General features: G+C 52.6%; 1 protein-coding gene across 1 annotated transcript in view; it reads left to right on the forward strand.

Moving 5' to 3' along the window:
• Lrp1 (LDL receptor related protein 1) overlaps positions 1–16165 on the forward strand; it is an 81376-nt gene that overhangs the window by 28564 nt on the left and 36647 nt on the right. The window contains exons 11-24 of the mRNA XM_028752113.1: positions 279–515; positions 1713–1893; positions 2793–3015; positions 3875–4076; positions 4300–4425; positions 7496–7636; positions 7810–7935; positions 8304–8420; positions 8764–8844; positions 10365–10532; positions 13200–13382; positions 13726–13926; positions 14846–15091; positions 15207–15404. Of these exons, the coding sequence (XP_028607946.1) occupies positions 279–515; positions 1713–1893; positions 2793–3015; positions 3875–4076; positions 4300–4425; positions 7496–7636; positions 7810–7935; positions 8304–8420; positions 8764–8844; positions 10365–10532; positions 13200–13382; positions 13726–13926; positions 14846–15091; positions 15207–15404 (2430 nt within the window). The remainder of the gene's footprint in view (positions 1–278; positions 516–1712; positions 1894–2792; positions 3016–3874; positions 4077–4299; positions 4426–7495; positions 7637–7809; positions 7936–8303; positions 8421–8763; positions 8845–10364; positions 10533–13199; positions 13383–13725; positions 13927–14845; positions 15092–15206; positions 15405–16165) is intronic.

Here is a 16165-nt window from a genome sequence, read left to right on the forward strand (position 1 = left end):
TGTGCCTGTGTGTCTGTGTGTATGCATGTGAGTGTATGTGTGTGTGTGTGTGTGCGAAAGTGCATGTGCATGTGTGTATGTGTATATGCATGTGTGTGTGCAAGAGTGCATGTGCGTGTGTGTATGTGTGTGTGCCTTGTGTATGCATGTGAGTGTGTGTGTATGTGTGCGAGAGTGCATGTGCATGTATGTGCATATGCATTTGTGTGTGTATGTGCATATGCATGTATGTGTGTCTGTGTGTCTGTGTAACTCTATCCCCTTTGTACCTCCGCTAGAACCTGAGCATGAGCTGTTCCTCGTGTACGGCAAGGGCCGGCCAGGCATCATCAGAGGAATGGACATGGGGGCTAAGGTCCCGGATGAGCACATGATCCCCATCGAGAACCTTATGAACCCGCGGGCTCTGGACTTCCATGCTGAGACTGGCTTCATCTACTTTGCTGACACCACCAGCTACCTCATTGGCCGCCAGAAAATTGATGGCACCGAGAGAGAGACTATCCTGAAGGACGGTAAGGGCGGCGTCAGAGGTGGGAGGTGTGTGGGAAGCGCTCCTGAGGGATGTGGTGCCTCAGACAGGAAGACATCAGAGGCTTAGATTACTCCCTCACAGCAGGAAGAGTCCTCTGCTGACTAACTGGCTGGGCTGGTTGGCATGGAGATGAGGGGATAGACAGGTTGACCCCTGTGTGACCCCGTTTCTTGGCTGAGCCAAAAAGAGTCAGGAGGATGGATGGATGTGTTAGGCAGTGTGGGCTGCCTTTGCCAGCCCTTGGGAAAACTCAGGGTCTCGCTGCCATTGGCTCAGAGCCCTGGAGCTGTGTGCAGCATACAGCCAGGAGAGGCTATAGGCCCTGAATCAGAGCTGGGCCTGTCACATCAGACAGGGCCCATCCACAAGTGTGTATGTGCGCTCACAGTGTGTGTGCTCATGGTGTGTGCAGCTAGATCTCATGGCCACGAAAACCTGCACCTTTATGTGGCCTGAGAATACTGTGTCTGTTTCTCCCTCTGACCTACTTTGGCAGGGCTGCTGTACAGCAGAGCCATCCCCATGGGGGCTTCTGAGATGTGCGTGTTTTACCTCAGATCTGTATTTTGGGGCCCTAAGAACTGGTTCCTTAACCAGTCAATCTGGCTTGCTCCCCACCCTCTGTGCAGCTCAGAGAACCTCAGCAGTCAGCAATCATAAGACTGTGTGGAAATCAAGAGTAACTCCTGGTCAGGAAGACACTGGGGACCCCGATACAGGGGAACTGCTATTTAAGGGACACTCGAGATTAAGCCTTTGGCTAAGGGAAAACTCACTTCCTAATTTATTCATTTTGTGAGCTCAAGTTTTTCAGGCCCAGGATGGTAGCGTCATACTCAAGCAAGGAGCCAGTGCATGCGGCCCCGGCTGTCCATCTAAGCACAGGCCCAGACATGCCCTCATCTGAGAGCTCCCCTCAGTCACATAGTTTCCTGGCTGCCCCCATGCCGGTTTCCAAACATAGATGTGGCATCATAGATACAATGCACAAGTGGCATCCGAAAGGGTCTTCTCCATCCCCCTCAGCCTCCCTCCCCCTCCTCCCTCCCCCATCTGCCCACCATTCAGGGTACCACATGCCTCCTGCTCCCCCTGCCTGGCTACCATCTCTCCCTGCTTCAATGGGTCCTTTAAGAGTCACCCCCCCCACAACCATGCGTTCTCTACGCCCTCACAGGCATTCACAACGTGGAGGGCGTAGCTGTGGACTGGATGGGAGACAATCTTTACTGGACTGATGACGGCCCCAAGAAGACCATTAGTGTGGCCAGGCTAGAGAAAGCTGCTCAGACTCGGAAGACGCTAATCGAGGGCAAGATGACACACCCCAGGGCCATCGTGGTGGATCCACTCAACGGGTGAGTCTGCCCAGGCCTTGGGATGGGTGTGTGTGTCTCTCAGAAGTCTGGGGAGGGAAACAGCAAAGCCAGGGGCGTGCCTGAGGCCACGCAGGCTACAGAGGAAGGAATGGAAGCCTGAAAAGAGTGCATGTGTCTGTCTGTCCATCTTGAGGGGGGGAGAACAAAACCCTGATACACACCCGGAAGTCTGCTTGTGCTGCTCCCCTACAGAACTCTCTCCTGGTTCCCCTTGGCCCTGAGCCGCCCTAGCCTTTGGGTCTGCACAGGGCTGGCTTGCCAACATCTGCACTTGCCTTCCTTCCCTCACTCAGCACTTCCCTTCCCATCCTTTGCTGTCTGGAACTCCCAGATACCAGCACGTTTGGTTTCTTGTTGGTGTCTGGGTCTCAAGAAGCCCCTCTGCCTCCCCTCACATCCCCTCCCTGCTCTTCCCCCCAACTTGCTGCCTGGATTCTCTCTGCCCATCACTTTTAATTTTCCTCCTGATTTTATCACTACAACATGACCTTCTTGAACGACTTGTTTCTCATGGGATGTAAGCTCCTAAGGGGTGGGGAATCATGGTCTTGCTGAATCCTAGGATGCCAGAAGCATGCCCCATTACAGTCAATGCTCATCAGGTGTTTGTTGTATGGAGGCCTGTGTTGCTGTGGTGTGGGGTTCAGGGATAAACAGCTCGAGAGACCCCTTGGAGGATCTCTGGATACCACCTAATGACTAGAATCATGGTGGGGACTGGAGGGATGGTTCAGCAGTTAAGAGCACTGACTGCTCTTCCAAAGGTCCTAAGTTCAATTCCCAGCAACCACATGGTGGCTCACAACCATCTGTAATGGGATCCGATGCACTGTTGTGGCAAGGGTGACCATGTAGTGCTGACCAGTCACTGCCCACAGGTGGATGTACTGGACAGACTGGGAGGAAGACCCCAAGGACAGCCGGCGAGGACGGCTCGAGAGAGCTTGGATGGACGGCTCACACCGAGATATCTTTGTCACCTCCAAGACAGTGCTTTGGCCCAACGGGCTAAGCCTGGACATCCCAGCTGGGCGCCTCTACTGGGTGGATGCTTTCTATGACCGAATTGAGACCATACTGCTCAATGGCACAGACCGGAAGGTGGGCAGGCATGTGTGCACTGTTTAACCCTGTTCCTATGCTGAAAACTCCATGAGGATGTACGTGTCTGACTGTGTAAGCCTTTGTGCTTCTTACAGGTTACATGGCTACTCCATGCATGTGTGTTTGCATGTTGCGTATGTTGTCTTGTTTGAGGATGTCTACCTGTATCTGATAATGTGTGCACCTCTGTGCATGTGCACATACATACAACGCGCTCCGGTGTAGTCACGCAGCAACATGTAAGGTGCCGTGGGACAGCATATATGCTTATTTGTTCACTCCGTTGGTTCATGAGTTGTGTTTAGGTGTATGGACCAAACAGCTCTGGGCGCCTCTATGGTCTTGTGTCTCCTCTTCCCCACAACTCAACACTCTCTGAACAAGCTACACTACAAAGCTTGTTATTCCAGCACGTCATGGGCCACTATTCCCCAAGTCTCTGCTTCCTGGGAATCCCCCTAGTTCTTCTTTGCTCCATTTCTCTTGCATGTTGTCTCCAGGTCGCTCTTCCCCATATTACCTACATGTACCCTCCATGAGACAAAGACGGATGCTCTTAGTGCCCGTCACAGTTTGACCCTTAATAGATCCCAATAAATGTCGCTTAGGTAGAGAAATAAATGGCTGAATGCTGGTGTGCATGAGTATGTGCATGTGTGTGTGTGTGCGCGCGCGTGCGTGAGTGTGTGCGTGTGTAACATAAATGACACTCATATTGAACGGCCCTTTGAGAGCTCTGTATGGACAGTGTCCTTTCTGGGTCACCTGTTAGAGTCAGGGCTACTAGGGCCCCTAGTCGTCCCTCGGACATCTCTATTTGCCCTCCTCTCCTCAGAAACATTTCCTCCATTCCTAGATTGTATACGAGGGTCCTGAACTGAATCACGCCTTCGGCCTGTGTCACCATGGCAACTACCTCTTTTGGACTGAGTATCGGAGCGGCAGCGTCTACCGCTTAGAACGGGGCGTGGCAGGCGCGCAGCCCACCGTGACCCTTCTGCGCAGCGAGCGACCTCCTATCTTTGAGATCCGAATGTACGACGCGCAGCAGCAGCAAGGTGCTCCTTCATAGGCTGGGGACGGTGGGTTGGTAGGATGGGACCCCGGGCTTTAATATCGGAGACTTCCCAGAAGCTTCTGTTCCCCATTCACTTCTATTCCCACATCTGTGTTCCTTCTCTTTCAACGCGACCTTCCTTCCCGACTTCCTCTTTGGTCTCCTTACTTTGTGTGCTTCTTTTCCTGACTCTGCCGCCCCATCCGTGTTGTCCTCTCCTACAGTGGGTACCAACAAATGTCGGGTAAATAACGGAGGCTGCAGCAGCTTGTGCCTAGCCACCCCGGGGAGCCGCCAGTGTGCCTGTGCTGAGGACCAGGTGTTGGATGCGGACGGTGTCACCTGCTTGGGTATGAGGGGCCTGGCTCGGACAAGGGTGGGAAGGTAGCTTCATCAGAGAATGACAGAGAGCAAGGGGAGTGCTCTCTCTTCCCAGTCGAGATCAAGGAAGCAAAGACCGCCCCACCCCCACCCCCCCACCCCGCCCAGAGATGCTGACAGGAAGCAAAGGATGGGGTTCAGGGAAGGCTGTGGAGCTAAAGGAGGATTGGGGGTGGGGTAGTTACAAGGGCATGAAGCTGGGGCAAGTGAATGAGGAACGAGACAGTGCATGAGAAAGGAACTATTCTTAACTCATTTTAACCTTTACTATCATTAGAGTAAAATAACAATATTTCAGAATATTATAGGCTGGGGATGGTGGAACTACTCCTTAACCTCAGCATTCAGGAGGCAGAAGCAGGTGGACGTCCATGAGTATAAGGCCAGAATGGTCTGTCTGGTGAGTCCCAGGCCAACCAGGGCTGCAGAGTGAGGCCCTGTCTTAAAAAGATCAAAAGTAAAACCAGAAAAAATACTGTAAATTAGCCAGGTAAGGTATACATGCCTAGAGTCCCAGCACCGGAGAGGCTGAAGCAGGGGGATTGATTACAAATTCCAGGCCAGCATGGATATCCTAGCTCAAAAACCAAACAAATTTTAAAAAGGAAATTAGGAAAAATAAAAGCCCAGATCCAACCAGTGAACATGAGTATGATATTGTGTTAAGTCACACAAGGTACTTTCTTCCCTAGGTGGATAGTTCTGTTTTATACAAAGCCGTCACCCTATGTGTAAACATCTATCTCCTGCCTTGTTCAGCTCTTCTCTGTCACAGTATTCTCTGTGTTATCCTTATTTTTTTTAAAGTACTGAGGATCAACCCAGTGCCTCGTATACACTAGATAATCACTCTGCCACGGGCTACACACTCAACTCCTTACGTTCATGATTTTATTTATTTGTTTTTATTTTGTGTGGGGGTATTTTACCTGCATGTATGTGTCTGTGCTCCATGTGCATGCTGTGCCCATAGTGGCCAAAAGGGGGCACCAGAATCCCTGGACGGCCAATGCTCCTGACTTCGGATCCATCTCTCCTGACCCTAAGTTCATGATTTAAACAGCCTTGATCTCCTAAACATAAGAAGGGTTCCAGGGATGTTGGCCTTCAGGTAAGGCCTTAGGTCCAGTTCCCAGCATCACACACACACAAATAAGGTTAAAATAAAAGAAGGTAATCATTGTAAAAATGAATAAATGTACGGTGTAGAAAAACACCAAGAATGCAGAAAACACCCCCAATCCTACTAGCCCATAATGCCATTTTAGGGGGACCCCTACATGTCTGCACGTTTATGTCTACATAACTGGGCAGTGCTGTATGCACGCTCTTCCGGTCCCTGCCTCCGTCACTTACCAATATACCGTGAATATGTAAGTAGCGTTTTTAGTGGCCAAACTGTACAATTTAGTAAACATCCTATTGTTGACTCAGCCATTTCTCTGCTGATGCGTGTTGTTTTTGTTTTGTTTTTGTTTTGTTTTGTTTTATAAGCACAGCCAACATTCACTATGTGTTGTTTTAAGAATTTCCCACATAGTGACTTACCCTCTGACACGGCTCTGTGGGGACAGCACTTTTATTTACAAGGGATGATACCGAGTTCCAAGTTAGCACAGGCATCCCGACTCGAATGTCTGACCCCAAGAGCCCATTTATTTACTAACCCTTCTGTAGTGATCACATACTTACACTTTCCCATAGCTGGAATAAACTTCATCACAGTTCTGGGAGTGAACTGTGTCAGTAGTTGGATGTGGTGGCCTACATCTTTAATCTCAGCATTCAGTGGGCAGAGGTGTGTGGATCTTTGTGAGTTCCAGGCCAGCCTGGTCTACACAGAGAGTTCCAAGCCAGTCAAGGCTATATAATGAAATCTGCTCTCAAAATACAAATACAAAAGGAAGACAAAAGAAAAAAAAGGCTCAGGAGCGATCAGTGTCCAGCTGAGAACAAGACTAAGAGTCAGTGGAGGCTGAGAACATTGGCAAAGGATATGAAAGGGGCCAGGGCAATAGAACTGTCTCTGTGGACACTGACACCGTTAAAAATTAAGCTGGGGCTGGAGAGATAGCTCAGCAGATAAGAGCACTGACTACTCTTCCAGAGGTCCTGAGTTCAATTCCCAGCAACCACATGGTGGCTCACAACCATCCGTAATGGGATCCGACACCCCCTTCTGGTGTGTCTGAAGACAGCGACAGTGTACTCATATGCATAAAATAAAAATAAATAAACAAAAACCAGACATTCAAGGCTAGTCTGGGATACACGAGGCCTCTATTTAGAAGTAAATAATAGAAGAACGGAGCCAGGAATGGTTGTAGAGAAGGTGATAGTGGATCAGGAGCAGAGCGTCCTTAGCCATGATGGAGCGACTGGAGAAGCTCAACACTCGTTCTAGAAAGAAGGGGAAGAGCAGCCAAGAAGGGGCTCTGCGGAGCAAGGAGCACACATACCAACTTCCGAGGCCCAGTGGTCCACTCTGCAGAGGTTTTAGAAATTGGGTGAGAAAAGGGAATGCAAAGCTCGGGGTGACTGACAGCACAGTCTCAGGTCCAGGCAGCCAGTGGCATAGACAAGGGTCTGCTTAGATGCTAAGGAGGACAATGATGGTGAGGTATCTCCGTTGGGGATGGGAAGAGTGGAGCGCGCGGAGATCAGGGGATCTCTGTTTACTCCCGAGGTGGAGCTATGGCTTCGTGAAAGAGAAAGTCCCGGGCAGGATCCTTGGTGGCTCCTGAGATGACAACTAGGGGCCGTTCAAAGTCAGCAGTGGACCAAGCACATCTTGTGACCTGTAGTAAAGAGATCTCCTGAGAATAGTTTACTCTCAGACGGCAGGGAGATACAGACATTGCCTAAGAAAGATTTACCGTATTGAACCGAATAATCTGCTCATGGAGAATTCTTTACTAGAGGAAAATTACTCTGTAGCGTATCAGAAAACAGTAAATCAGAAGAGAAATTCAGGGGTTTAAGCTCCTGTCCCGTGGCCTGGGTCTGACCTTCCCCCTCACACTCCTGTGGTGCCCACAGCGAACCCATCCTACGTGCCCCCACCCCAGTGCCAGCCGGGCGAGTTTGCCTGTGCCAACAACCGCTGCATCCAGGAGCGCTGGAAGTGTGATGGAGACAACGACTGTCTGGACAACAGCGATGAGGCCCCGGCACTGTGCCGTGAGTCACCGTTTCTACCTTGGGTGGACGGGCAGCAGGAGTCTGGATGTGCGCCCCTGCCCGGCACTGGGACTTTGGATGTGCGCCTGCGCAGGGCAGCGGGACTCGGGACGTGCGTCCGAGTGAACAGAGAATCCATTCTCACTGACCCCTGACCTGTTCTCCTTCCCCAGATCAACACACCTGTCCCTCAGACCGATTCAAATGTGAGAACAACCGGTGTATCCCCAACCGTTGGCTCTGTGATGGGGATAACGATTGTGGCAACAGCGAGGATGAGTCCAACGCCACGTGCTCAGGTGTGGAGTCGGGCGCGGCAGTCCAAGAGCCAGGCCTGGGAAGACAGAGGAGCCCGTGAACCCAGAACAGAGGGGAAGGGACCCTGGGCAGGAGGTGGGGGTCTTCCATTCCCTGTCAGGATGGACAGACCAACGGAGTTGGGTGTTTAGGGGAACAGATACAACTTTAGATGGAGATGAGGAAAAAACGCGGATGGAGCTTTTCCCAAAGACCCCAGAGATTCCCTTGGGAGATGGGGTCAGGTACCAGTGTGATTCTGGAAACTAGAAAATAACATAGAAAATAACATGGGGGGGGGGGGGGCAGAGACGATGGGGGAGGAGAGGGGCCAGATGATTGACCGTCTGTACCTGCCCCATCCCCCCAGCCCGCACCTGCCCACCCAACCAGTTCTCCTGTGCCAGTGGCCGATGCATCCCTATCTCTTGGACCTGTGATCTGGATGATGACTGTGGGGACCGGTCCGATGAGTCAGCCTCATGCGGTGAGGGTCAAGGCACGGCAGGAAAGTCTGGCCGGCTGAGGGGAGGGGCAGCTCACGGGTGGGGTCTGGAGACCGCGTGCACCTGGTAGGCTTGAGTAAGTTGTGGCTTGATGAGTTTTGTCTGCAATAGGGGAAAATAGCACCCCCATCGCAGGGTTGATTTGGGGAGCTTGTGTTGACGCCTAGCAGGAGTGAATGAGCAGTTTCCGGCTGAGCCCTCTCCCCTATCCCGCTCTGCTAAAGACTCCTGCTCGTGGAAGGGTCCCCCTCGCCACCTGCTTCTCAACGTGAGAACGTGTGACTTTGAGGGCTCTACTCAACTGTTTCTCTTCCTCTCTGACAGCCTACCCAACCTGCTTCCCCCTGACTCAGTTTACCTGCAACAATGGCAGATGTATTAACATCAACTGGCGGTGTGACAATGGTAAGAACTTACCTCCCTCCTCTTACCGTAATTCCTAGGAAAATCAGAAGCCACAGCCAGGCCCCAGAGGAGGCAGGCAAGATCTTAGACTCAAGCTGGGGCTCTCTGCAGTACACTGAAACCCTGAGGGATTGGCTGGGAGAAACAGGAAGAAGCCAGAAATACTATGAGGCACCAAGATGGGCAGAAAGATACAGTTGTATCACCCCTGCCCTAGTAGAGGAGAGATACCCACCCTCTGACAGGGAAAGTTAAGTGAGGACAGGGCAGCAAAGTAAGAGGCTTAGCACCCACCCTCTTCTCCCTACATCCTCTGCCTCTTGGGGTCCTTACTGTATGCCCCAGGCTCTGGGCTTCAGGCTTGGAAGCACACCTGGAGGTCAGCCATGGACCAGGTGATGTCAGCCCTGAGCCCCAGGGGCCACAGTGGAAGTGGTTGTTGTGTGTGCTGTTTCGGACTCTGTCTTGTCTGGTGTGCTGTTGTGTTGTGTTATGTTGTGATTTGCTGGCCCAGGGGCTCCAGCCCTGCTTCACATGTGAGGATGGGTTGGGTCGGTACCATATCACCCTCCTCTGTGCTGTGTCTCAAGTGCCAATGGTTGCCCTGGCGGTTTCTGTGTTTCAGAGAAGGATTGTGGGGACGGCTCTGACGAAAAGACCTGTCCTGAGCCTGCCGGTCAGTGCATAGAAGCACATGCACCATCACCCCAGAGCCCCAGATGGCCTTAGCCTACCCGGTCCCCTAGGCTCCCTGGCCCAGAGCTGTCAGACACACAGAGACAGAAGAGGCAGAGGCAGGAGAGTGGGTACTATAGGGAAGACGCAGGAGAGGACTTGGGAGGATGTTCAGAGGAGAGAGGTGACAGAGGTGACAGAGGTGGTGAGGCTGAGAACTGGGGGAAGAAAATCAAAGCCAGTTAAAAGTGGACAGGAACACACTACACTCCGAGAGCACTGGCTACCCTCCATCTTTGAGGGTCCTGTCAGTGAGTGCAGAGAGAAGTTACCCCAGGGCTTAGGAGGCAGGATGTTTACCCCCATACCTACTTTAGAAGAACAGTCCTCTAACCTCAGCTGCAGGCAAGGCTCTGGGAGCCAGCACCCAGTGTCTGGTGATGTCCAAGCCCGGTGTGTGGCTGGGTAAAAGCCCTTCCAGTCAGCAGTCTTACCTACACCCCACCTACCTCCTCTCTTAAACCATTAGGAACCCCTCCCTAGCCCCCTAAAGTAAGCAGTCCTGTCCCCATATCCTGCTGCAAAGGATGGCCCCACCCCCGACTTTCTGAGACTCAGGGAGGGGCCTCCTAGAGCCCACCCTCTGCCTCCCCCACCCCTTGGGCCATGGTGCATGCTGCAATCTATGCAGTTTCTGTGTCTTTTCTGTTTGTTATTTTTCTCAGTGGGAGGTGGGGCGGGGCTGCGGGTGGGAATGTGGGGGCCAGCGGGCCAAGCTGGGGGATCACAGAAAGGCTGCTCTACTGACCCCCATCCTCGACTCTCCCCCTCTTCCCTCCCTCCAGACAATGACTGTGGGGACAACAGCGACGAAGCTGGCTGCAGTCACTCCTGCTCCAGTACCCAGTTCAAGTGCAACAGCGGCAGATGCATCCCGGAGCACTGGACGTGTGATGGGGACAATGATTGTGGGGACTACAGTGACGAGACGCACGCGAACTGCACCAACCAGGGTGAGCCCTCTGGACTAGCATCCAGCCCATCTGGCCACCCCCACCCCACTGTTGTCACCACCCAGGAACCCTGAGATCGCTTTGTCACTACCCTGAGATCGCTGATGCTTGCCTCTTGTCCTTGAGGAGGCTCTAGTCCCACGGGAGAGGGCGGTGGCTGGCGAATCATTGCCACACACTGTTAAGATTGAAGGCCTGGCAGTTGGGTGGCCTTAGGTCTCAGCTCCAGCTCTGCAGCTTGTTATCTGGGTGGCCTTGGGCAAGTTACCTAATCTCCGTGGGCCTCTGGGTTTTCTCAGCAAATACCACTGACATGGCAGTAATCAGGGTACAGGGATGTGTGTCTGGGAGCGGTGGATTGACAGGCATGGTGGCTCACACTGATAATTCCACCACAGGAGAGGCTGAGGTAGGAGAATCCATCACTGACAGTAGGTCAGTCTGGCCCGGGGAGTAAAGACCCGTCTCAAAAAGGAGGAAGAAAGAATACCAAGGAGGCTCCCAGTGCCCAGATCATGGGGCCTCTTGGGAGAGGCTGAGTTTCCCAGAGGGCATGGATCCTCTCTGTGGACATTGATGTCGTCACTGCCATAAAAGAGGTCCCATATAAGCTAGGTCTGGCTTTAAGAAAAGACAGAAATGCCAATTTTTTTTTTCCTGTGAAATGTACTGTATTCCGTCGACACTGGTATCTCAGTTTGCTGACGTTTCTGTAGCACAGTACCACAAGCGAGGGGCTTAAACCACAGAAGCGTGCTCCACAAAGTGTGAGGAGTAGAAAAGCTAACTGTCCTGAACTCAGGGCTGGCTCCTCCTCAGCCTGTGAAGGAAAACACGTCCTTGTGTCTTTAGAGACCTTTGGCCTTCCTTCATTCTGGACGCGTCAGCCTGTCTCTGCTTTCATCCTCACGTAGCGTCTTCCCTAAGTGTGTCTGTCCCTGGGTCCACGTTTTTCTCTTTATAGGAACATTAGTACCGTTAACTAGGCCCAACCCCAGTGATTTCGATCTACAGAGACACTATCGCCAAACAAGGCGGTATGCGGGGCTCAGCATCTGTTTTAGGGATTGCAGTTCAGCTCACGACAACCGACAGTTTACCTATGGGTCAAAAATATTTCTGCAAGCCTTACATGGTACATGAACCTCCAGCTAGTAGTATCTACCTCAGAGTTAGCATCTTGTTGGGTGCCGTAGGATCACTCTTTGCATCCAGCTGAGAACCAGAGCCAAGAGGGTCACAGAAGCTCAGTGTTAAGGATCATGTCTGAAAAGGGCTACAGGATCTAGGAAAAGATCCCTTCCTAGACGGCGTGAAGCAATGCAGGCCTTGCCCAACAAGCCATGTAGACCTGGCTTCCTCTGCATCCAGGCTTCTTCCTGCAGTCTGTAGGTGGAGACAGGAGCTGTGGGACCTGGTATGTGGACAGTGTTGGCAAAGATAGTTAATCTGTGGTTCTCAGCTGACATGGCCTAGGACCTTGAGGAGAATGTGGGCCTGCAGGTGATTACAGTACTTGTATAGGAGAATGTGACACTTCTTATGGGGGTACAAGGTGGCTGGCCAGACAGCAGATGCCTCATGCAGGGTCAAGGGGATGGGGCTACTCTGGAAGCAGCTACTTCCAATAGCATGATGACAGTCGGGCAGAGGCTGGCCTGGGAGGCACTGGGGGTGCTTTGGAAGATACTGTGAAGTTGGTGGTACCTTTGGAAGACAACCCTGGAAGGAAATTACCTCACACTGAACTTGAGGCCCCCAGGGAAGGAAGTCAGGTCATAGTCAGCAGCCGAGAGTTGACACATGAGAAGAGTATGCCTCTTCATGGCAAACAGGCTGGAAGAGTGGGCACACCATGCAACCCCAGTTACTGACCATCAGTGCTCATACGTGGGGGGCATTTCCAGTATGCCACTGGCCTACGGGATCAGGTGGGATACAGGAAGATCCGGATGGGCCTGTGATCGTGGGCCCTCACACTCCCCTCGGGCTTCACAAGCTCTGCACACATGGAAAATGTGCCGAGACCTCTGGGCCCTTCACCCACCTCTGATCCATGTTCTGCCTCCCTGCCCTCCCAACTCTGCCTCTACTGGTCTATCTTAGAGGCTTCCCATGGGGTGTTCCTCTATTGGGTGTGCAACTACATGTATCTTAGTGGTTCACTTTCAATTCACATCCCCACTGAGGCGATTTCTGCCCAGGGGCCTGCCGAGGCCACCTTGTCTGAGGTCATTTCATCAGCCTGGCACTGTTAAACTCGGGTCATTGCCTGCAGTCATGGCCTAGATCCATCCCCCTCCACTGGACCCTAAGCTATGTAGGAGGAAGGACTTGGTCTTTGTGTCTGCAGCAGGCGGGACAGTGCTAGAACATCGCTGTCACGCAGTGAGTGTGCAGGGAATGAGGGAGACGCGTTAGGTTGATGCATTTGAGTTTTGTCCTAATGGAATGTTAGAGGGAGGGACATTAGATAAGACGTCACTCCAGGGTCCTTAAAGATTTGACGTCTGAGTCTCTCGATGAGTTAGTGCTTTCTGGCTACCGGCAGGCTCGCAGGATCCCCACTTCAGCTCAGCATACAGGCTAAGCAGAGGTAGTGGGAGAAATCTGTCCAGAGGGCCTCTCCCTCCTGATACACCACACCCCCTAACCCGTGTCCTCCAGCCACAAGACCTCCTGGTGGCTGCCACTCGGATGAGTTCCAGTGCCGACTAGATGGCCTGTGCATCCCCCTGCGGTGGCGATGTGACGGGGACACGGACTGCATGGACTCCAGTGACGAGAAGAGCTGTGAGGGGGTGACCCACGTTTGTGACCCGAACGTCAAGTTTGGCTGCAAGGACTCAGGTGAGAGGGGGCAGAGCGAGGGGCTTCATGGGTAGGAGGAGGCCATCTTGAGAATGTAACAGTGGCTTGGTGTTGTGTGGAGGGGAGGGAGAGGAAGAGCCAGAGTCCATATGAAGGACCCCAGGAACCCAAACCCGGGCCGGAGTTGAGTGCCAGCACCTTCTGCAGGTTCCTGTCTTCTTCATTAGCTATGTGGATCTGACACACAGAAACGGTTTCAAGGTTCATTATGAGCTCCTTCAATGAAGATGCTATTAGACAGGGCCACTGGGTCTGGGCAGGGCACAGTGAGTTCCACTCTACAGGCCCGGCTCCTCATTCTGTTCTCATGTTGGTCCCTCAGCTCGGTGCATCAGCAAGGCGTGGGTGTGTGATGGTGACAGTGACTGTGAAGATAACTCAGATGAGGAGAACTGCGAGGCCCTGGCCTGCAGGCCACCCTCCCACCCCTGCGCCAACAACACCTCCGTATGCCTGCCTCCTGACAAGCTGTGTGACGGCAAGGATGACTGCGGAGACGGTTCTGATGAGGGCGAGCTCTGTGGTAAGGCCCTGGTAGGGCCTGGGGTTGGTCAACAGTGTGGAGAGGCATCTTGTCCAGAGCAGGGCTGTAGGAAATGATCTGGGGCAGGAGGAGGCAGGACTGTGTCTCCAGCATTGATCTAGGGTATACTTTGGCCCTGCGTGAGGCGTCCCACAATTCCCGTAGCATTTACTCTGAGGAAGAAGAGGCACAGAGCCCTTAAATAAACTAGCCCAGGGCCATCCTACTCTGAAGGCATGGCAGGGAGGGAGCCATTAGGACTCCTGACCTGGAACAGCCACCCTCAGTCAGACATAGGGAGCACAGACTCCGGGTGAGGCACGGGCTTGAGGCATGATTCGGGCTGACTTCTGGAGGAGGGGATTTTAACCAGGTTCCCGGAAATGGGCAAAATGTGTAGAATGAGTGAGGAGGGTCGGGGAGGTCTGAACAACCGCACTGTCCCAGAGCAGACAAGACATATGACTTCTGAGAAAGGAGTGAAGGATAAGGCCATCTGAGGCTGGCCCAGAAACTGCTGCCATGGGGCATGTCGGAAAGGTCAGGGCATTCTCCTCTGCACCCTGAATCGGGTGTTACACCTGAATCGGGAGGGATTGAAGAAAAGGCTTTGACCTAAGGATCCTCCCAAAGAGGAGGCAAAATGCCCGGGTCCCAACCAATGACGTCAGGGCATTGAGAGCAGACAGGGTTGAGGAGAAAGGATGACAGTTCTCACTGTCAGGATCTGGTGTCCCAATTCTGATTCTAAGAGAGCCTGGGGAGGGAGGCAGAGGCTCAGCCGGGCTGTGGTTAGGGTTCCAGGGCTTGGAACAGGATACAAAAAAACTTGAAGGCCCAACAGGGCTACGACCTGCCTCCTCCCAGATCTTGACTGGGGATCCTAACCCCTGCCTGTCCCTCCCCCACCCCACCCCAGACCAGTGCTCTCTGAATAATGGCGGCTGTAGTCACAACTGCTCAGTGGCCCCTGGTGAAGGCATTGTATGCTCGTGCCCTCTGGGCATGGAACTGGGACCTGACAACCACACCTGCCAGATCCAGAGTTACTGTGCCAAGCACCTCAAATGCAGCCAGAAGTGTGACCAGAACAAGTTCAGCGTGAAGTGCTCCTGCTACGAGGGCTGGGTCTTGGAGCCTGACGGAGAGAGCTGCCGCAGTCTGGGTAAGACACAGCGGAGTCTAGGGGAGCCAGCCAAGCAGGCCTGGTCACGTGCCTAAGCTAGGGTGGCTCGGCGGCTGTAAGCCCTTCGCTGACCTGATCACATGCCTCCCTCCAGATCCCTTCAAACCGTTCATCATCTTCTCCAACCGCCATGAGATCAGACGCATTGACCTTCACAAGGGGGACTACAGCGTCTTAGTGCCTGGCCTGCGCAACACCATTGCCCTGGACTTTCACCTCAGCCAGAGCGCCCTCTACTGGACCGACGTGGTAGAGGACAAGATCTACCGTGGGAAACTACTGGACAACGGAGGTGACTCTTTGGGCCTGGGAGGGGTGCCAGGATTGCACACAGATGGTACTTGGGCAGTCAGGGTCACAGGCCCAGATTCAGGTGGCCCCAAAGCTGAGGCTTTGGCTGCCCATCCCCCAACCTCCCTGTTAATTGGGTTAGATTTTGCTGTGGGTCTCAGAGCCTGATGCCCCGTAATTATCGTAAGCATTCCTGCTCGTCTGATAACTAACAAAATGATCACCCTCTCTTTGGAATGGCCTGAAGCCTGGCTCCCCAATCTTGGAATTTCAGGCTTAGAAGGAAAATGCCATATAGGGATGGACTACCTCTGTTTCAGGGTAGCCCAAGCCATCACAGGCTCAGTATTGAGCATCTGTTGTACGCTGGACACTGGACACAGTAGTGATCAAGACTGACAATTTTAAGTTGTATGTCAGGACAGAGGAAGGAAAAGGCATATTTTAATAGGGGGATTTGTACTGTTTATTATAATGGAAACATCTCAAATGTCCATCTTCAGGAGAATAGCTAAATAACCTAAGCCGTTTATCACATGACAATTTCTAAAATAATATGACACATGGACATATTAGCATAGAGTAATATCTTCAGGATATTCTATGGGTAATTTCTAGCATGTTCTGTCATCCTTATAGTGTGTCCAGACATGCTCTCAGAAGCTCCTTTCCCAGGTTAGCCCCCTCAGAATAGTACATACATAAAGTGGCTGCCCTCACCCCCTCCTCCAAGAGCCCCCTTTGCCACCTCCCTCCTAGCGG

This window comes from Grammomys surdaster, unplaced genomic scaffold (assembly GCF_004785775.1).
Source record: "Grammomys surdaster isolate TR1022 unplaced genomic scaffold, NIH_TR_1.0 125877, whole genome shotgun sequence".
NCBI lineage: Eukaryota > Metazoa > Chordata > Mammalia > Rodentia > Muridae > Grammomys > Grammomys surdaster.